The sequence below is a fragment of the Phyllobates terribilis genome, unplaced genomic scaffold (genome assembly GCF_046119375.1).
Source record: "Phyllobates terribilis strain yellow unplaced genomic scaffold, ASM4611937v1 Scaffold_11__3_contigs__length_659146591, whole genome shotgun sequence".
Lineage (NCBI taxonomy): Eukaryota > Metazoa > Chordata > Amphibia > Anura > Dendrobatidae > Phyllobates > Phyllobates terribilis.
Window position 1 is genome coordinate 40,036,678 of NW_027362771.1, and position 22,377 is coordinate 40,059,054.

The 22,377-nt window shown below is 41.4% G+C and overlaps 1 protein-coding gene across 4 annotated transcripts in view; it reads left to right on the top strand.

The window, feature by feature from the left end:
- The window catches only part of ACSL6 (acyl-CoA synthetase long chain family member 6), a 274,382-nt gene that overhangs the window by 134,286 nt on the left and 117,719 nt on the right, over nucleotides 1-22,377 (top strand). For all 4 annotated transcript variants that reach the window (XM_073651213.1, XM_073651215.1, XM_073651212.1 and 1 more), the window contains one exon: nucleotides 8,458-8,678. In XM_073651213.1, the coding sequence (XP_073507314.1) occupies nucleotides 8,458-8,678 (221 nt within the window). The remainder of the gene's footprint in view (nucleotides 1-8,457; nucleotides 8,679-22,377) is intronic.

The window sequence follows — 22,377 nt, forward strand, 5'->3', positions numbered from 1 at the left end:
ACCAGAAAGAGACCATGCTGAATATGATGTTTATTCTATATACTGAGTCATAAAAATGAGGTTTTTACATAAGACTAAACCCACATGCTATCGACAGATTTGTTTTACATGCTCATATTTATTTAACTTACCTCTATAGCACCATCATATTCTGCAGCACTTTACAGACATTATTGTCACAGTCCCTATCAGTATGTCTTTGAAGTGTAGGAGTAAACCCATACAAACTCCTTGCATATATTGTCCTTGGTGGGATTTGACCCCAAGATCCCAGTGCTGTAAAACAACAGTGCTAACTACTGAGCCAGGATGCCGCTTTATTGCCCATATATTTAGCAAACGACTGCTTTTTTTGGGTTCTGAAGCCTGGCGTATACTTTTTGTCAGTAATTTGTTTAGATACACACCATTGAATATGTCTGGTGAATATGTTCATGCATATGACATCATAGCAAACGTAGGGCCCAATACAGTGATGAAAATTCAGCCATACTGGTAAAGAGATCCAGTTGCTGATCGTACTCTTTTTCAATAAATAGTTGCATTTACATTGTATTTAAAGGGGTGGTCCGAAACTAACATTTATTTTAATCCCAAATGTCTATCTATTTAATGTCATAATGTAATCTTGACATCCAAGTGATGATTTTCATGGACTCTCAGAATGGAGAATGTGTAGAAATTGCTTTCTTTTCATTTCTCCACATACGACAAAATTGGATGACACTAGTACCACAATCTGGTAAAACTCTGTATGTTCTCCCCGTTTTTGGGTTTTGGATTTCAAGCAGGTAGTTGGGATTCCTCCCACACTTCAAAGATATACTGGTAGGGAATTGTGAGCTCCATTGAGGACAGTGATGATAATGTCTGTAAAGCGCTGTGGAATTAATGGTGCAATGTAAGTGAGTGAAACTTATTGACCTGTTCTGCTAGGAAGAACAGGGAACTTTTATTCCAGTTTCAAAATTGAACGTCAGGTCGGATGTCTGCTCACTCCTCCATTCATACTCTATGGGGCAGCCTGAAGAAGAGCACAGTGCTTGGCAGACACATAGGGAATGAATGGATGGAGTGGTGGTTGAAAATGCTACCACATTCTAAGAATGTAAAAAATCCCCATTGTGTCAAATAGAGCAGCTCCCAACAGCCAGACCCCCACCAATCAATAAGTTACACTTATTCTGTCGGTAGGTGGTATTATTACACAATGGCAGAGATGCACTTAAAGGGGTATGTCACAGGACAGAGAGGGGTTAAACTTTCAAGTATATAACCTCAAATGGAAATAAAGGATCTTCTTGTTTTTGATAGCATAGAGAACAAGTTATCTCTATACAACAGAATCCACTATACCAAGACCAATATACCACCAACCCATGACCAGACCAAATATTACCACCACATTGTGACTGAATAATTCTACGTATAAGGGACAAATACCATTACTCCATAACCCGACCACATATTGCCACCACATAGTGACAGGATAATACTAAATACAAGGGACAAAGGCCACCAGACCATGACCAGATCACTATTACCACCACATAGAGACAGAAAAAGGCCACGGCCCCACTATCACTATTTGGTCAGTATTCGGTCAGTATTTTTTCTCAGGAGTGGATGATAAATGCAGAATTGGTGACTTGTTCCTATTCTACCTTTTCTCTGATTGTTCCTCACCTGGTTTTGTCTCCTACTCCTGAGAAAAAATACTGACCGAATACTGACCAAATACTGATAATGGGGCCTAACAGAACCATACTGATCATTAACAAAAACCACAGTAGTAACCAGGGCTGTGGAGTCGGTAAGCCAAACCTCCGACTCCTCAATTTCCCTGACTCCACGACTCCCTCATACATGGCTCATGTTTAAGTAATAAATTTACTGTAGCACAGATTCATCTCAGCTAAAAGTCTAGACCCTTAGATCAGGAATAGGACCGACATTTATAGGACATTTCATAACTTTCCCAAATTCTTCTGAAAAAATATTCCCCACAAACTGTATTGAACTACTGTACCCAATTTATTATATATTTTAGGAGTCGGAGTTGGTCCATTTTATACCAACTCCGACTTCACCAAAATGGGCTCCGACTCCACGACTCCGACTCCACAGTCCTGGTAGTAACACTAATATTGTCACCAGTGATGGTTATACACAGGAACCTTGTAGATAATATATAATGTAAGTGTACAGATAATAATACAGTGATCACTGGTGACATTATACACAAGAGCTCTGTATATAGTGTATAGTGTAAGTGAACAGGTAAATTCAGTTACTTACCAGTGATGTCTCTAATTGAACTCATTCATCTTCGGGGAATTAAACTTTTTCCCCCACTTCTACACTGTGCCAGATGATGGAAAAAAGTACCATATGCCATAGTGCCACCCTGGTGTCCTGCACAGTAACAGATCCCCAAAAATAAAATATTTTACACTAGTGATGCCCTTTGTGACCCTGTCACAGTAGAAATGTCCACCCTGTTGTCCCTCTGCATCGTGGGCACATAGCTATATAGTAAAATTCCTGTCACAGGGATACCGCTACAGAGTGAGGTCAGAGGATCGTGGCACCTGTTTACACAAACTCCTGCACTTCTTAGTTCTACTTCCCGGTTTGGTGGTGAAGGAGAAAGTTCAGTGTTTGGAGATGGAGGTTGGAGAGTTTTTCTGGAGATTTCTGTGTGGAGTTGGTTTGCGTGTTTTCCTTATCCTCTCACATTTGGTTTCCCCTTCCTATACCTCCTCTGTTTCCCACTCTGTTGTTTTGTGAGTGTATTTGTATGAATGTAGTTTTCTTTTATCCCTGTCTGTTAAACCTGTCTGTCTGGTTGGTGTTTTCCTATACACTTCTGTCCCTCACCTCCATGGGTGGGGGAGGGATCAGATAAGGGCTAAATTAGGAGCATAGATAGATACGAGAACCCGGCGTCTCCACCTTCAGGAGTAATCCGGGGGACAGGGATAGACTAGAGCGCGCCCCTAGTTCGAGGGATCAGGTAGATACCCACAGTCTCTTGACACTGCATGACAATTCCTCTTTGTGCTCCCAAATAGTGGTAATGTTCATCTTATAATGTAATAACACCTTTTATAAGTTGATACAGTTGAAATGTCAAAAATTGTCAAAAATTGTGGCCCTGGAAATTAATAATGTATGGGGCCACAAGGGGGGGCATTGTTAATGTATGAGGGTACAATACAGACAGTTTTCACGTATTAGGTCACAAAAGGGGCATTGCTAATATATACATTAATAAAGTTTCCCATTTAGTATAATGTCCCTCATTTTTGCCCACAATAGATTAATAATATCTCCCTCTTTGGCCCCCATACAGTAAATAGTTCTGTGCTTTAACCTCATACATTAAAATGTCTCCCTCTGTGGCCCCTATACAGTATAATGTCTTCCATTGTGGTCCCCATACTATATAATGTCCACCTCTTTGTCCCCGATACAGTATAATATCCCCTCCCCCACCTTTGGGTCTCATTTAGTTTAATATGCCCCTCTTGAGTCCCCATTTAGTCCCCCTTTTGGGCCCCAATTTACAATAATGCCTCCCTCTTGGATCCCCACTTAGTATAAAGTCTCCATTTTGGGCATCCATTAACTATAATGCCCCCCTCATTGGCCCTATTTAGTATAATGTTCTCCTAGTGCACTCTTTGCATGGAAATAAATTAAAAAATCAATACAATCCTACTCACCTATCCCTGCTCCCCCAACCATCGGCTCCTTTTTCCTGCTTCATCTGATGTTACAGACTTCAACTTCATTGCAATGTGCCATATGCTGCCTCTGATAGGCCGGCTTGTGAAGGTATGGCGGGCAGAGTTTGTGGTGGTTCTCTGCTTCGTAGTAGTTTTCAACTACTGCATTATAATTGGGCTACAGACTGCATACAGTATATTTTTAAAATCACACACCAAATTGCAAATTTTCATCTCATGCCTATTAAAGTGTTAGTTAATAGTTGTTTAAGCCATATATTTTATACATAAAGAGAGCATAGATATCTAAAAGAAAAGTTTTGCAATGGCTTCTTTCTAGTAGTCCTACCAAAGACAAGGGTATAACCTGAATATGACAGAACTCATCAACGGTAAAAGGTCAGAAAATAGTGTTTCTGTATACACATTGGTATCATCTGTTTATCTGCCAGCACATTATGTGGGTTAAGCTAAGCTGAGAAGTAATACATTATAAAATAAATATACCGTATGTCACCACTATGCAGCTCTCACAATGCTATTGTTGATGGAAGAGAGATGCTAGCAGGTAAGGTTTTTCCATATAAAATACATGAAAACAGCTACAAAGATCCAGCAAGGACCAAATAATGACAATATGGATAAAATATATCATCTGTATTTAATATATAGCGGATTGGACATGGACAATAAAAAAACAATTAAAAAAGCACTCGCATCAAAGTTTTTATTCTCTTAATATATTGCAGTCATCATATTATATAGCACTATGTACTTTCTTATTTTGCCCTTCTACCCAGCCAATTCTTCTGTTTTCCATTAGGTTTATGACATTACGTGATTAAACACTTACAGTTATATGAAAAAGTTTGGGCACCCCTATTAATCTTAAGCTTAATGTTTTATAAAAATTGGTGTTTTTGCAACAGCTATTTCAGTTTCATATATGTAATAACTGTTGGACACAGTAATGTTTCTGCCTTGAAATGAGGTTTATTGTACTAACAGAAAATGTGCAATCTGCATTCAAACAAAATTTCACAGGTGCATAAGTATGGGCACCTCACCAGAAAAGTGACATTAATATTTAGTAGATCCTCCTTTTGCAAAAATTACAGCCTCTAGTCGCTTCCTGTAGCTTTTAATGAGTTCCAGGATCCTGGATGAAGGTATTTTTGACCATTCCTCTTTACAAAACAATTCCAGTTCAGTTAAGTTTGATTGTCGCCGAGCATGGACAGCCCTCTTCAAATGATCCCACAGATGTTCAATGATATTCAGGTCTGGGGACTGGGATGGCCATTCCAGAACATTGTAATTGTTCCTCTGCATGAATGCCTGAGTAGATTTGGAGCGGTGTTTTGGATCATTGTCTTGCTGAAAGATCCATCCCCTGCGTAACTTCAACTTTATCACTGATTCTTGAACATTATTGTCAAGAATCTGCTGATACTGAGTGGAATCCATGCGTCCCTCAACTTTAACAAGATTCCCGGTGCCGGCATTGGCCACACAGCCCCAAAGCATGATGGAACCTCCACCAAATTTTACTGTGGGTAGCAAGTGTTTTTCTTGGAATGCTGTGTTTTTTGCCGCCATGCATAACGCCTTTTTGTATGACCAAACAACTCAATCTTGGTTTCATCAGTCCACAGGACCTTCTTCCAAAAAGAAATTGGCTTCTCCAAATGTGCTTTTGCATACCTCAGCTGACTCTGTTTGTGGCATGCTTGCAGAAACGGCTTATTTCGCATCACTCTCCCATACAGCTTCTCCTTGTGCAAAGTGCGTTGTATAGTTGACCGATGCACAGTGACACTATCTGCAGCAAGTTAATGCTGCAGCTCTCTGGAGGTGGTCTGAGGATTGTCCTTGACTGATCTCACCATTCTTCTTCTCTGCCTTTCTGATGTTTTTCTTGGCCTCCCACTTCTGGCCTTAACAAGAACTGTCCTTGTGTTCTTCCATTTCCTTACTATGTTCCTCACAGTGGAAACTGACAGGTTAAATCGCTGAGACAGCTTTTTGTATCCTTCCCCTGAACAACTATGTTGAATAATCTTTGTTTTCAGCTCATTTGACAGTTGTTTTGAGGAGCCCATGATGCCACTCTTCAGAGGAGATTCAAACAGGAGAACAACTTGCAAGTGGCCACTTTAAGTAGCTTTTCTCATGATTGCATACACCTGGCTATGAAGTTCAAAGCTCAATGAGGTTACAAAACCAAAAAAAAGTGCTTTAGTAAGTCAGTAAAAAGTAGGTAGGAGTATTTAAAACAAGAAAATGATAAGGATGCCCATACTTATGCACCTGTCAAATTTTGTTTGAATGCAGATTGCACATTTTCTGTTAGTACAATAAACCTCATTTCAAGGCAGAAACATTACTGTGTCCAACAGTTATTACATATATGAAACTGAAATAGCTGTTGCAAAAACACCAATTTTTATAAAACATTAAGCTTAAGATTAATAGGGGTGCCCAAACTTTTTCATATAACTGTAGTAGCCAAATCTTTCTAAGCTCTATGCAGAAACAGGAGGTTAATTTTTCCTGCATGAGTCATGAGTCACTGCAAAATCCCTGGCTGGGGGAAAGGGGGATGACAACTGGGTCAGGAGTTGAAGAGAGGAATGATAAATGCAGGGAAAAGAGACTTCCTGTTTCTACATAGAGCTGAGAATAAAGTATAATTATATGTGCAGAAAGACAAATTGAGCAATTGTAAGTACTCAGTGCTATATAATATGATGATTGCAATATATTAGGAGGATAAAAACTTTGATGGGAGGAGGAGTGCTTCTTTAATGACGACACAACATAAAAAAAACGTAGAGGAGGCGGAGGAACAGTGCATGTAGATGGCAACAATGTATATAAATATATCATACATGTCATGGTAGATGACTGACAAAGTATGAAGTAATATAAATGTAATAATTAAACACCCTCAAGGTGCATAATAAAAATAATAATTAGTTATAACAGTGAAACAGCAATAACATGCATAGTGCACTCAATACACAGTATGAAAGATCAATTCATAATAGGTTAATAGAGGAATAATACCTCAACGCAAAGAAGTAGCTGCCAACATTACTAGAATTAATGGTACTAAACGGGTCATATAAAACAGTAAGTGACCTGATGAAAATAATAATGGGCAATACAGACCTGATAGCTCCATGCATGCTGAGGTTTTCCATATCCAGTAGCACCCACATACCACTACTGCTACATGGCAGATGTTGTTTTAGTTGGTGTTCTCAGTTGTTTTTAGAGTAAACCAAAACCCTTAGTAAAGTGCGTTGCTAGATTATATATTATTATATTTACTGGGATTTAAAGCATCAAGCTCCATAGAGCCTCCTATAGTATATGCCATTTGGGACCACTTAAAGCACCACTCCAGCGATTTATTTTTACTGCAGCACTGGAGTGGTGCTACTAATCTACTTTCCCTGTCCCTAGTCTTATACTTACCACGCGCCGACTTCAGCTGTTCCTGGTGCCACTCCGGTCGGTCTTCAACAGTTTGTAATCTGCCAATTTCTGGGCGATCCGGAAATCACAAATCAATGTAAGTTTATTAGAGCCAGAACGAGGCTTTCATGAGCATCGAGAGATTGCGACCGTTACCTCTGACATCCGGTCAGCCAAAAGTTGCAGTCGTAAGATGGCAGCGCGAGACTGGAGCGGTGCCGGGAAAAGCTGAAGACGGCAGCTGGTAACTATAAGACTAGAGGCAGGGACCTTAGACTAGTAGCACCACTCCAGCTCTGAAATAATAAAAACACTAGAGTGGTGCTTTAAAAATGTTTGTTAATGGTCATGCAAAGCATCCCATCACTAGTTTGATAGGCCTGTGTTAAAAAAATATTAAGGGAAATTTATCAGAACTATTTTATGGGAAAATAATAGGAGATGGTGATAGAAAAAATGGCAATGTAGTTTATCAAAGCTAGTGGCAGGTTAATGTATATCTCATAACATCATATGTGTTTGTTTTTAAATGCTTAAAAAAATTAAAAGCATTTTATAAATAAGACCAGGGTTGATATCAGATCCACATTTATCTGCCACTACTTTTGATAAACCTCCTATAACATTGGAAATCTCTTGGCAGTGATAAGAGCAATTGGGCTTTGGGTTTTAGAAGTCTGAACTTCACAAACACAATGTTCTAACATGTATCTGTGAGTTGTCAGAAGATCAATGGTGGCTGAATTTACTCTTTAAGCCATACTTTTATTTTATTCTAAACCAATTTTAGGTTGGGCTTAAGGCATCCAATATCTTGAATCCAATATACGGTACTCCTCTAAATAATCAAGTTACAGAAGAATTTACAACTGACCTTAGGCAGCTGTATGTTTCTCTCTCCACGCCTGCTGAGCGGGTGGGCTCCTCCTGGTGGGAGGAGATAAACTGCACCTCATCCTCCTTGAATGGATGGACATCCATGTAGATCATACTGTATATGTCAAGCATTTTATGTACGTTTGTGATATAACTACACTAACAGTTTGGTCTCTGATAAAGATCCCAGGGATCCCCGGGATTACAGGAATATGCTTATGTAACGTCATCCATCCGACAGATCCAATTACTTGTTTACAGCCCCTTTAAGAGGAAACGTTCATCTTGCATTGGCTATATATTTTTGTGCTAGTGTTATTGTTTGTCCTAGGATCACATTTATGATCTCTTCTCTTTCATTCTGCAGAGTTTGCCATTTCAATACTGGAGAAGATGCAGGCACAGGAAATTTTGCGGAGTTTGAGGCTACCAGAGTTTGATGAATTCAGCCAGTTTTTCCGAAGCGTGCCAGCTGCCACATTAGTTGGATTAGGTGCCTTTGCTGCAGTAATTGCTTATTGGTTCGCGAGTCGACCCAAAGCTGTTAAGCCACCATGCAACCTCCTAATGCAGTCAGAAGAAGTAGAGGTAAAGATATTAATGTCATTGTGCTAGAATCATTGACTTTAAAGGAGTTGTCCAATCTAAGGTCAAACATAGAAGACATTGGGCAATGAATAGTTGTGAAACTTTCTAATGTACCTTATATTATAATTCCAGATTAGAATATTTCTGCAGTGTATGGAAACATTCTGGTTTACTCCCAGGATATGAGAAAATGTAGAAACCTAGAACTGCTTATAACTGAGGGTTTGTTACAATATATCCACCATGTTTGAGCTGAACACATCAACAAGACAAACCATTCCTGTCTTCTGCTACAATTTCTCCGTGAAAGTAACAGATATCGTCCTGTGATCCAGCTCACTTACTGACGAAGAATATTTCCATTCACTGTCATCAGATCTTACAAATGATGAGGAAATCAATCAGAAAAAATATACAGTACTGTATAATAATACACTAATAAGGTTTATTTATTCTGCTAAAAACGGTTGAAAGTTTTGCTGAACTTTGAATTATAGTAAACGTTAATGCAGTGGGTTCTTCTATAGGTGACATTGCATTCTGGTTATTTCACCATTTATTGCACAGCCTTGGTAGAATGGCTTAGAGGGCACATAACATCAGCTTTGTGAGCTGTCCAATTGCTGAATTTCTAATGCACTAAGCCAGTGTGATTTTTGGCCTCTCACTTTTCCTTTGCCAAATATGTAACTGTCTTGTCCAACAAACTTGATCGTGACAATCCACACTAGAATTTTAAAGGGGTTTTCTCCATTGGACAACTACAACTTGCTAGATAGTCCTTTGGCAAAAAGCAGATAAGGTGTCCCCCGGCTGGGACAACAGCTGTCAGTTATGATTTTAAAGGTAAACCTTGTGATAATCCCTCAATTTAACTGCAGTGCCACCACAGGAAACCGTAAGTATTACTCCGTGACCATGCAAATGTATTAGTTGTCTGTATAAGGGTATGTGCACACGATGCAGAAATGAAGCAGAAAATTTCTGCATCATTTCTGCATCTCCCTGGCAGAAAAAACGCATGCAGATTGTGCATGCGTTTTTCCTGCAGAATACATGCGGATCCACATGCAGATTCACATGCGTTTCCGCATGCAGATTGACAAGCGCTTTCCAGGCGATGTTAGCATCACCTGGAAAGTGCTTGATAACTAGGTCACACTATATAAATCCATGCAAACAGCATGGATTTATACAGTGTGAACCGAGAGAGTGTATATACTTACCTCCGATGGCCCGCGCTGTCCTGCTCACTCCGTTCTCCCGGCTGCCGGCAACTTTGAATTGAAAGACCTGCCGACGTCAGCGTCACGTGACCCGTCACATGACTCTGACGTCACCGCAGGTCCTACAACTCACTGCAAGTGCCGGGAACCAAGCGGGAGCGCTGCGCGGGCCGACAGAAGGTAAGAATACATTTATTTTTTATTTTATTCTTCTTTTTACAGCTTTTTTAATGGTACCTGGGTGTGGATGAGACTCTCCTCTCCTCCACACCCGTGTTAGGATCATTCAGCCATGGAGGGTCCTTGTTGGAGTCGGGGTATCCCCGTAACAAGAAATACACAGACACGTAGTGTATAATCAAGTACTGGGAAGCCCCTGAGCGCGTCTGCCTCTATGGGTGCTGTCCCTTTATTTATAATAATAATCATTTTTTTTTTTTTTGTCAGACATGCGCAGTAAAATGCCTTTGTTTCACAGGCAGCGAAATGATGATTCATAACAGTGGAATGTTGATAAGAAAGTTTCATAAACAGAAAAGTGATAATTAGTAGAAGGTTGCTGAGACAGCTAAAACAAGTTACAATCTAGTTTCTGGGCGTCAGTCCAAATGTCCAGATAAGGGAAGAATAACTTCATCTGTGTCTTACATCGTAGTCTTGCGTGAAGTACAACTCCCATCATCCTCTCAGTCCCCCCTTTGATTCTTCCTTATGGACTTTTGGTAGAAAACCTGGTCCGGGAGTTCTTTTCTTTCATATTCTTGAGTCCGTGTTACAAAGCTTATTTATGCATATTAAAATAATTTTTAATCCTATTTTAAACACTACATATATGACTACTATAATTAGCACAATCTGTAATATACCTTGCAGAATTCCAGCCACCCAACCTCCAATACCCTTAAACCAGTTCTTTGGGTTGAGAAAGGAGAAGGTGTCTGACCACCAGCTATCTTTATTTTGGTCATTGTGTCTGTCATATTCATCCCGTAATCGTTGTATATCTGCCAGCTTGAACCTCATACTCATTGTACTGTTTGGATCTATGTAATGACAACAGGTTGGACCAATAATTTGACACATTCCTCCCTGGGCCGCAGTTAGGTAGTCTAACACTACAGTATGTTGATTAGTAACAATTATAAGTTGATTTTGTACAGCTATACTAGTATTAAGTATATCCATAATATCCCATATCTGATCATCTAGATAGTCGGTGGCCTGAACTAATTTATCCCACATCTGCATCAACATTGGATACACAAAGAAAGTGCTGAATATTTTATTAGGAATTCCCATTTGGACCACATGTGGCCTACCTGAAGGTCTAGGCGAGTTGTCGGCTGCTCTTTTGTATAGTGTGTGTTTAGGTACTGCTTGCATATCTACCTGCTGATTCTGAACTATAAATGTGGCCGGTGTTAAGCGTCCTAGAGTACATGTACCTTTTATTCCTACTGGGAGCCATTTGTATGCTCCATTTCCACAAATCCAGAAGGTTCCTTCAGGCAGATCCCATATTGCAGAGTGTTGGAGCACCAACCTATGTACCAAATCTAAAAATTTAGATACATTCTGAAGTATACACCAAGGGGGTTTTTGACCTAATGGACTACAGTATCCTGCATCTGGATTTTCACAAGTCGGTGTACCTGGGTCATATGCACTTGACTCATTACATAATATATTACCTGGTATCTTTGAACATGTATCATTGTTTCCATCGGGGAATAATTGTGAATATTTCCAACCATTATTGTGTATGTATTTTTCTACTATATCAGGTTTAAAAGGTTGAGAAGAAGATACTGTGCTACTAAAACTGAGTTGTATATTTTCTGTAGGAATTAACCCTAAGTCTGTTAGTCCCGTCTTATTTCTAGGAACCCATACACCTCCTTTAAATGCTAAATATTGTAAGTTGTTTATTTTTCCAGTCATATTACCTTGCCACCAGGGAAATCCCACCCACCCCACAACTGGGATGGCAACAGTGGTGTTCCATAATCTAGAATTAACGGTTTGGTTATTTGCTAATTTGTCTGAGCAATTAGTCCATGTAAACACTTCCTCAGGGGTCATGGGTACGGCCAGGAAGGGTATGCTCGTGGCTGATATTGGAGAATGCGTACAAATCCAACAGTCTGCTATTTTCTGTCCGCCATCGAGCAGCCCGTTTACCAATGTCTCATGATGTTTTATAAATTTATTATCTGTAGGTTTTGGGGAACTTAGTTTATCCCACAGGTCTCCCTGATCTATCGTTATAGCTAACACAAGTACAATCACCACTATTTCTTTTTGCAATGGCTTGCATGTACCCATGCTGATTTTCCTTCCAATTTTACTGCAGTTGGAGTTGTCAATAACACCTGATATGGACCCTCAAATCTGGGTTCTAGCGTTCTTCTGTTATGTCTTTTTACGTAGACTTCGTCTCCTGGTTGCAGCTTGTGCGTTCCCTCAATGGAATCTGGATCTGGAATGGAAGAGAACACTAAAGAGTGTATTTTAGACACATGCTTACATAAATTTTGTACATAAGCAGTTAAGCTTTCAGTTTCTAACATTAAAGTCTGTGGGAAATACAATCCTGTATTGGCAACTCTACCAAACAATATTTCATGGGGGGTGAGTTTGCTCTTTCCCTGGGGGGTGTTTCTGACTGAATACAATGCTATTGGGAGACACTCAGTCCATGGTTTCTGTGTTTCTGCCATGGCTTTCTGTATTTTTAACTTAAGTGTTCCATTCATTCTCTCAACCTTACCAGAACTCTGTGGGTGGTAAGGGGTGTGTAGTTCACTTTTTATACACAACATTTTCATTACATTCTGAAAGATCTCTCCAGTAAAATGTGTACCTCTATCTGACTCGATCACTTCTGGGATACCATAACGGGGTACCAGTTCATGTGCTATTTTTACTGCAGTGACTTTAGCCGTGGCTGTATGAACTGGATAAGCCTCTGGCCACCCCGAAAACATGTCCACACATACCAGTACATACTCATAGTGTCCATGCTTAGGCATCTGGATGTAATCGATCTGAAGTCTCTGGAACGGATATAGTGGTCTTACATGGTGCTTCTGGGGGGTCTTAACAGTCTGTCCTGGATTGTGGGCTAAACAGATTTCACAAGAACCACATTTTGCTCGAGCTACCTGGCCGAACCCTGGGGCTAACCACTTCTGTCTGACCCTCTGTATCATACCGTTTGCAGACACATGTGTAGGTCCGTGGGCTTCACTGACCACAACAGGGTACCATGCTCGGGGGAGACAAAGCTCATCTCCTTTTCTCCATAGTCCTTCTTTTTCTTCTGCCCCCTGTTTCTGCCACTCTTCTTTTTCTTCTCTACTCACCTGCTGGTGGGCTTCTTTGAGCCGTGTAATTAAGTCAAATTCTGATACTGCACTAATAGTGTGGTCAGTTGTCAGAGGTTTTACTGCAGCTCGCTTAGCAGCCTTGTCGGCTCGGTCATTACCCCTAGCTATCTCGGTGTTGAGTCTTACATGTGCAGGTACTTTTATTACTGCTACTTGTTTGGTTGAGGCAGCTGATTCTAGGATTTGTCTAATCATTTGTCCATGTTTTACTGGTTGACCTGAAGCTGTCATGTAACCTCTAGCTCTCCATATACATCCAAAATCATGTACAATACCATATGCATATCTAGAATCGGTAAAAATATTAGCGGTTTTTTCTTTTGCTAACTGTAATGCTCGTATTAGAGCTAATAGTTCAGCTTCCTGGGCTGAACAGCTGGCCTGCATTGGCTCAGCTTCAATAACATCATAATCTGATACAATGGCATAACCTGTGTGAAAGTTACCAGTTTCATCTGCATACCTACTACCATCTATATACATATGTAGGTCTGGATTGTCAAGAGGGGTGTCCTGTACATTAGGTAGCCCTTGTGTTTCTTGTTCTATACACTGTAAGCAATCATGTATTATATTGTCTTGTTCGTGGTATTGTAAAAAATTTTCATCTTCGTCTTCCTGACCTCCTTCCACTCCCCCCTTTGTCTCTAGTGGTAACAGAGTGGCTAAATTTAGAGACAATATGCGGCGAAAAGTGAGGTTTGGTGGCATTAGTAAGGAGCATTGTAATCTAAGATGTCTAGCCATTGAAATGTGTTTTGGCAATACCTGATTCAGTATGCCATGTACATCATGTGTAGTTTGTACTATTAGGGCATGGTCTAGTACTATTTCTGAGGCTTTTTCTACCAAAAGAGAGACAGCTGCTACTACTCTGACACATGATGGTGCAGCTTTGGTAACATTATCTAATTGAGCAGAATAGTATGCGACAGGTCTTTGTTTATTTTCATATTTCTGTGTTAGTACTCCTGTAGCATGATTAGACATTTCCGCAGCCATTAATTGGAATGGTTTGGCGTAGTCTGGGATTCCCAAGGCCGGGGCTGACATGAGACCTTTCTTGAGGTCTTGAAAGGCTATGAGTGCTGATTCAGTTAACTGGAAAGGTTCGATTTTTAAACAATCATATAGAGGTTGCATAAGCTGACTAGCATGTATAACCCATTGTCTGCAGTGTGATACTATTCCCAAAAATGCTCTTAATGTTTTGTAGTTCTTGGGAGGAACAAGATCTCTAATGATTTTTAGTCTGTCGGCGGTGAGGTGCCGAATACCTTGTGAAATGCAGTGTCCTAGAAATACTACCGTAGTCATACAAAGTTGTACTTTTTTCTTGTTAACTTTACAGCCCATGTCTGCTAGAAATATTAACAACCTTATTGTGTTGCTGTTTGCGGACTCTTGAGCAGGGGCACATAACAATAGGTCATCAACATATTGGAGAATTACAACCTCATCCGTAGGTTTGAAATTTTGAAGAACTGATCTCATAGCTTCTGAGTACAAGGTAGGTGAATGTATCATACCCTGTGGTAATCTTGTCCATGCTAATTGTCTATTCTTAAATGTAAATGCAAACAGTTTGTAACAGTCTGGGTGTAATGGTACTGAAAAAAATGCATTTGATAAGTCTATGACAGAAAATACTCGTGCTGTTGCTGGGATCTGTGATAGCAACGTGTGTGGATTTGGCACAACAGGAGTAATAGGTTCCAAAATTTTATTTATCTCTCTTAGATCATGTACCATCCGGTACCTAGCAGCTGACCCCTCAGTAGATTTCTTTTTTACGGGGTACAACGGTGTATTGGCTGGTGACTTTACTTCTATCAGTACTCCAGTTTTTAGATAATCTTTTATCTGTTCTCCTATGGCGTGTTCTTGTTGGGCACTAATAGGATACTGTCTCAATTGGGGTAGTGTCACACCTGGAACAGGAGTGACTTTTACTGGAGCTATTGGCATTAGTCCTACATCGGTGTCATGTTGTGCCCATAATTTTTCTGGTACCTCAGAAAGATCTAAAATAATTTGGGTAGGGGCAGGATCTTTCTCATCCTCTAAGGCTTGGACTTTTACAATGTTTTCTAGAGACTCTTGGTCATCAGGCACCAAAATTTGGACTCTACCATCCTCCAAAAATTGGATATTCATTTCTGTCTGCTTTAATAGGTCTGTACCTAGAAGACAAGTAGGTGCCCCTTTGACAAAAAGAAATTTAGATAAAAATATTTTAGATCCTATCTTTGTTTCAAGGGGAATACTATATGGGAGTGGCCTGATTCCTCCATCATACCCTTCGGTATAGGTTACATCATCTGATAAACAATCAGCATTTGGTAAGGCGTCTTCATTGAGGACGGAGGAAGTTGCTCCGGTATCTATTAGAAAAGGGCATTGTTTTCCTGCTACTTTTACCTGAATTATTGGGCGCCTTCCAGTCAAAGTGGTTTGCATCACGTCTAGTCACTCGCTTGCTGCAGGAGCAGAAGCCTGTACTGTCTTTTCTTGTGATTCTCTTGGGACATAGGTACCATCTTCTATATCCCTGGCTTTTTTCCTGCATTCTCTAATCCAATGTCCTGGTTTCTTACAGTAGTGACATGGATTAGTTTTCTTATCCAAATTCCCTTTGTCATAGGTCTGATTTGATCTGTTGTTTTTATTGACCAGACTATTATTTGCTGCTACTCTGATGGGTTTGGATGCTGCCTCACGCATATCCATTTCTATCCCTAATAGTTTTTGTCTGACTATCTGGGGATCATCTAGGGTTCTCCAATCAGGAGTTGCAGCCTTGAACTTTTCCCTAAGTTTTGGGTTAAGATTCTCTATAAAAGTTTTTGTCATCAGTCGAATGACTCCTTCATTGGTAAGGTCCATTCCCTCGTCTCTGTAACTGTTTTCTACCGCTAAGTAGTATTCATCTACAGGCTGTCCTGACTTCTGGGAGACAGTTCCTGAAGTCCCTCTCATTCGTTGTTTAGTTCTCATAAACTCCATAAGTCTGATCATAAAATTCTGTCCTGACAGTGCGGTATTTGGATCCTCACCATCTACTGGTTGAGGTCTATGAGGTTCTATAACTGTCATCAATTCCTGATACAACCCTGGTGTCATTTTCATTCTACATAATTCTGTCCCATCTGACCATGTTCCATTATGGGTGTGTATTATCTGCTGTATGTACGTAGCAAATCTTAGTGGGCATTGTATTGGATCTGGTGCATTCTGAAGTAGGGACATTCCCTCAGCGGGGGTCCATGGAAAATATTGTCTAGTCTGATGGTATCTAGTTACTCTACGCGGTGGATTGCCACCATCTTCTTCTCTGTATGGTCGACTGAGGATACGCACTGGTGCCAACATATCATGTGGTCGTGGTGCTCCACATCCTGCACATGTGTCTCTCCAGTCTGGATTCTGGAGTCCACAGTTTGTACATGTCCATCCACCCGGACCCCGAAAATCAGGATACGGTGTGGGTTCTGACCTGGGCTGATATGGTGGTGCCAATGGGTTCATTTGTTTACTGTTTTCTGTTTGTACAATGGGACCCTGTCTGACTGGAGTTCTCCATAATCCATTGTCTTTATTAAAAGTCCAATGGTCTGTCTCTGCTGTTTTTGATAGTTCGACCATGGCCTCTACTTGTTCCTGCCATCCTTTGTCTCTTATCACTCCTGCTTTTCTAACCCGAATGTCCTCCCATAGTTTCCTGTTAAACCTGTCATGCCTTGCTACCTGAAAAGTTTTGCAAACTTTCCCTAAATTCTTAGTTGCTTCTACACCACACCTTTCTTTCACGATTGTATAGACATCTTGTTCATCATTTGTGGTCTTAGTCTGTTTGTTGCCCATTTTTCCTGACTATTCTTACCTTAGGAGGCTTTTTGGGTTAGATAAAATATATTCTATATTCTACCTTTCCTCGTTACCTATTCTGTCCTAAGGAGCCAGTATCTGAAACGGTTTCTCTGGACCGTTTTGTCTGAAGTGTAGAGTAATTCTAACACACATATATATGGCAACAAGGGCAAGACCAACAATACATAAAATGAACCATACAGTCTCCATTATATATCGTGTCCCTGGAGTATTATCATTACTTCCATGGGCTCATTCTGTCAATCTCTTATCCGTCAAAAAGGAGGACAAAGGTTCGGGAGTTAAGCGTGAGCGAAGGTTTCCCCGAAAGGACACAACCTTATGACTCAGTTAGGCAATCTCCGTAATACTTATGTCATCTACCTTAGTGCGGCTTATGAGGCTATTCCCGACATCCACATCTCTTTCATACCATCCGTTTCATAACCTTCTCTGACCTCTCCTTCGGCAGATCCTACAGTATATACATGAATGACCCGAGCTATAGGTATCCTTCTCTACTAGTTCCTCAATCCCAACACAAGATATGCATGAAATTTACGGACTATCGCAGAGCAGATGTAAGAGAACTAACAGTGTCTCTTACCTGGCCAGGTTTGTCATCTGCTGTTCCGATGTCCCAATCTCAGCGGTTACTCGTGCCGGTCGATGAACTTGAAGGAATACGCAGACCTCGGGTCCCTGTTTCGGGCGCCAGGAATTGTTAGGATCATTCAGCCATGGAGGGTCCTTGTTGGAGTCGGGGTATCCCCGTAACAAGAAATACACAGACACGTAGTGTATAATCAAGTACTGGGAAGCCCCTGAGCGCGTCTGCCTCTATGGGTGCTGTCCCTTTATTTATAATAATAATCATTTTTTTTTTTTTGTCAGACATGCGCAGTAAAATGCCTTTGTTTCACAGGCAGCGAAATGATGATTCATAACAGTGGAATGTTGATAAGAAAGTTTCATAAACAGAAAAGTGATAATTAGTAGAAGGTTGCTGAGACAGCTAAAACAAGTTACAATCTAGTTTCTGGGCGTCAGTCCAAATGTCCAGATAAGGGAAGAATAACTTCATCTGTGTCTTACATCGTAGTCTTGCGTGAAGTACAACTCCCATCATCCTCTCACCCGGGTACCATCCGCACATTAGAACGCACCAATTACGCAAGTACAAATGCTGTCTTGCGGAATTGGCGCGTTCTAATGCAAGTCAATGGCGGCGAAATCGCCGCGTTTCCGCAAAATTAAGGCTGTGTTCACACGATGCGTATTTCATGCGTTTCCGCGGCGTTTTTGCAGTTGCGTAAACGCCGCGGAAACGCATGAAAAACGCATGGTAGAAGGGCAGCAATGTTCCCCAATGGAAATCCGCATGTGCTGTGCCCATGGTGCGGATTTTTCCGCAGCGTTAACGCTGCGGTCAAAAATCCGCAGCATGTCAATTAATTTTGCGGAAACGCGGCGATTTCGCCGCCATTGACTTGCATTAGAACGCGCCAATTCCGCAAGACAGCATTTGTACTTGCGTAATTGGCGCGTTCTAATGTGCGGATGGTACCCGGGTGTGGAGGAGAGGAGAGTCTCATCCACACCCAGGTACCATTAAAAAAGCTGTAAAAAGAAGAATAAAATAAAAAATAAATATATACTTACCTTCTGTCGGCCCGCGCAGCGCTCCCGCTTGGTTCCCGGCACTTGCAGTGAGTTGTAGGACCTGCGGTGACGTCAGAGTCATGTGACGGGTCACGTGACGCTGACGTCGGCAGGTCTTTCAATTCAAAGTTGCCGGCAGCCGGGAGAACGGAGTGAGCAGGACAGCGCGGGCCATCGGAGGTAAGTATATACACTCTCTCGGTTCACACTGTATAAATCCATGCTGTTTGCATGGATTTATATAGTGTGACCTAGTTATCAAGCACTTTCCAGGTGATGCTAACATCGCCTGGAAAGCGCTTGTCAATCTGCATGCGGAAACGCATGTGAATCTGCATGTGGATCCGCATGTATTCTGCAGGAAAAACGCATGCACAATCTGCATGCGTTTTTTCTGCCAGGGAGATGCAGAAATGATGCAGAAATTTTCTGCTTCATTTCTGCATCGTGTGCACATACCCTAATTGACATGCTGCGGATTTTTGACCGCAGCGTTAACGCTGCGGAAAAATCCGCACCATGGGCACAGCACATGCGGATTTCCATTGGGGAACATTGCTGCCCTTCTACCATGCGTTTTTCATGCGTTTCCGCGGCGTTTACGCAACTGCAAAAACGCCGCGGAAACGCATGAAATACGCATCGTGTGAACACAGCCTTAAAATCAAAGACCACATGATTTCTGTATGACTGCATGTGTTTTATTGAAAGGTTCTACGTATAAATCATGTTCTAATAATAATATTGTATAATAAGAAGAAAGTGTGTGATTCCTTTACAAGAAATAAAAAAAGGCATCTGTTCTTTCCCATTTACTTCTATGGGAGTCGCGGATACAGGATAGCACAGCCTGCTTGACTGTTTCTATAAACCTCTGGCTACTTCATATAGACAGGTATTTCTGTATCTGCCTTTCATGGTTGAGATAGAATACCTCTTAGAATCTAATGAGTAAGTCATATGTGACCCATAAACAATAGGGGCAAATCCTCAAAAAAACATAAAAGCTTTGAAAGGTCACAAGTTTTTTTCGCAATACTAGGTTGTATAAAAAAATGTGACTTCCCCATCCTGTTATGCCTGGCATCCCTCCAACCTGGTATGCATGACACCCCTCCATCCTGGTATGCATGACACCCCTCATCCCTATCCTAGTATGCATGGCACCCTTCATCCCTGTCCTGGTATGCATGGCACCCCTCATCCCTGTCCTGGTATGCATGGCACCCCTCATCCCTATCCTGGTATGCATGGCACCCCTCATCCCTATCCTGGTATGCATGGCACCCCTCATCCCTATCCTGGTATGCATGGCACCCCTCATCCCTATCCTGGTATTCATGGCACCCCTCATCCTTATCCTGGTATGTATGGCCCCTCATCCTTATCCTGGTATGCATGGTTCCTCATCCTTATCCTGGTGTGTATGACCCCCTTATCTTTATCCTGTTATGTATGCCCCCCTCAGCCTTATCCTGGTAGGTATGACCCCCTCACTTTTATCCTGTTATGTATGCCCCCTCATCCTTATCCTAGTATGCATGCTCCCCCTAATCCCCATCATGCTGCACATAAAAAACAAACAAAACACTCCTAATCACCTTTCTTCTCTCCTCCAGCGCTGCGTCCTATCTGCCCGCACTGATCTCGCCATATGAGCCGCGCATGGCGTCACTACCATGCGCGGCTCACAAGGAGAGATCAGCTGCCGGAAGTCACTGCTCCCCACGCTGGGACTGTGTGCGCGGGGAGCAGTGACTTCATGCTCCTTAATAGCGGCACACAGTGTAGCTGCAGCGCGGCTCCTGCTGCTGCCGGCTATCTCGTGTGCCCGCTATTAAAAGGCATGAATATTCACCCCCTCCACACGCCCATGGGCGTGGAGAGAGGTTGAATATTCATGCCCTTTAACAGCGGGCACAGGCGATTCCGGTAGCAGCAGGAGCCGCGCTGCTGATACACTGTGTGCCGCTATTAAGGAGCATGAATATTCAGTGCTCCCCACGCCCCATGGACGTGGGGAGCAGTGAATATTCATTTCTTTAGCAGCAGGGACAATGTAGGCTGCAGCAGGCGGCTGCTGCCTCCTGTGCCCCGCTCCTCCACCGCTACCGCTCCCCCCACACAGCATATAAAAAAGTGCATCTTATAGTCCGAAAAATACGGTATATTTTTAATTATTGCATGAGATGATGACTTTGTGAATATTTTTTATGAACTGAGTTATGTGAAACATGATTTAAAGGAATAGAAATGTACTGTACTGTACAGTCAGCCGTTTTTCAAGAAAGTGGCTGAAAGGACGATGGATTAGTGAAAGCTCCGAGCAGTAGATAAAGGACTGTACATTCACATTTATTCTCAATTTATGGTTATTATGAGAGATTTTGTTTCTTCCTACCTGGTCGTGTCCTTCAGGTTTATACTGCTGATTAACAGAGAAACCGAGTACACTGAAGATTAACCCATTTTATTAAGCTTTCCTTTTACTTTTACACATCTGGTGAACAGTCCACAAATATTCCAGATGTCTCCATGCCGTTTGTTCACAGGTAAATGGCATCTGGTAAATTGGCTGATAATGTTTTTTACATTTTAGGTTTATATCATTATACATATTAGCACCAACTTGGGAAAGGATTCGGGAGTATAGTATAGTCACTGATTCACTAAATTATAGATCTCTGTTAATGCCTAGTGGTATGGATTTCTTTAGTGCTGAGTACTCAGCACATACTGGTATTTGTATGACTAAGCTTACTGTATCCATCACGAAAAGATCTGATCATAAGCTAATAACATATTATACTTTTTAGATTAAAAAAAGGTGGCCAAAAAGTAAGTAAAAGGTTGAATCAATGAAATTTATCACAACAGAATATATGGGTAAACACATATGGACACAAAAAAGAGCAACATGATATAGGGTTAGATACCCTGATTCCAGTGATGTATCACTTTCTGGGCTGTGTGGTGTTGTTTCAATAAAATCAGTGTTTTATTAGCAGGAGATGATCACTTCAATATTAGGTATCTCATGCCTCCTAGTCAACTGCTCTGTGTAACTATTCCTCCACCAATGATTTCCAGCTTTCTGTTAATGTACAAAGTACTGAGAAAGTTGTCAATTATTGTTAATCAAATGCGGTGTGCAGGGTTGTAAAGGGCTCAGCATTCTAACAGTGACTCCCCGGCGCCTGCGCAATAGAACCCTGCGGCGCAGTGCACAGAGAGACGGGCAGGGAGGAAACAAGGCGCGCTCTATGTGAGCGGCGCTTTGTGCATGCGCGGGAACTGATGGAGCACAGTGCGTGTCACAGGGCCCTGTGACTGCCGGGGAGGGGGGAATATGATAACTAAGCATATAGGTGGGGATTTCGGGAAATAATAAACAGTTAGGTGGGGATTTCTTGGCATCCCCCGGACGCTAAGCCTGTGCAAAACTGAGTAGATAAAAACACATTTCTCTGCAATCAAACCTCTACTATGGGCCATACAGGTAAGTATAGATTTACATTTCTATAACCTCTATGCCCTTATTAGAGGTCTCAT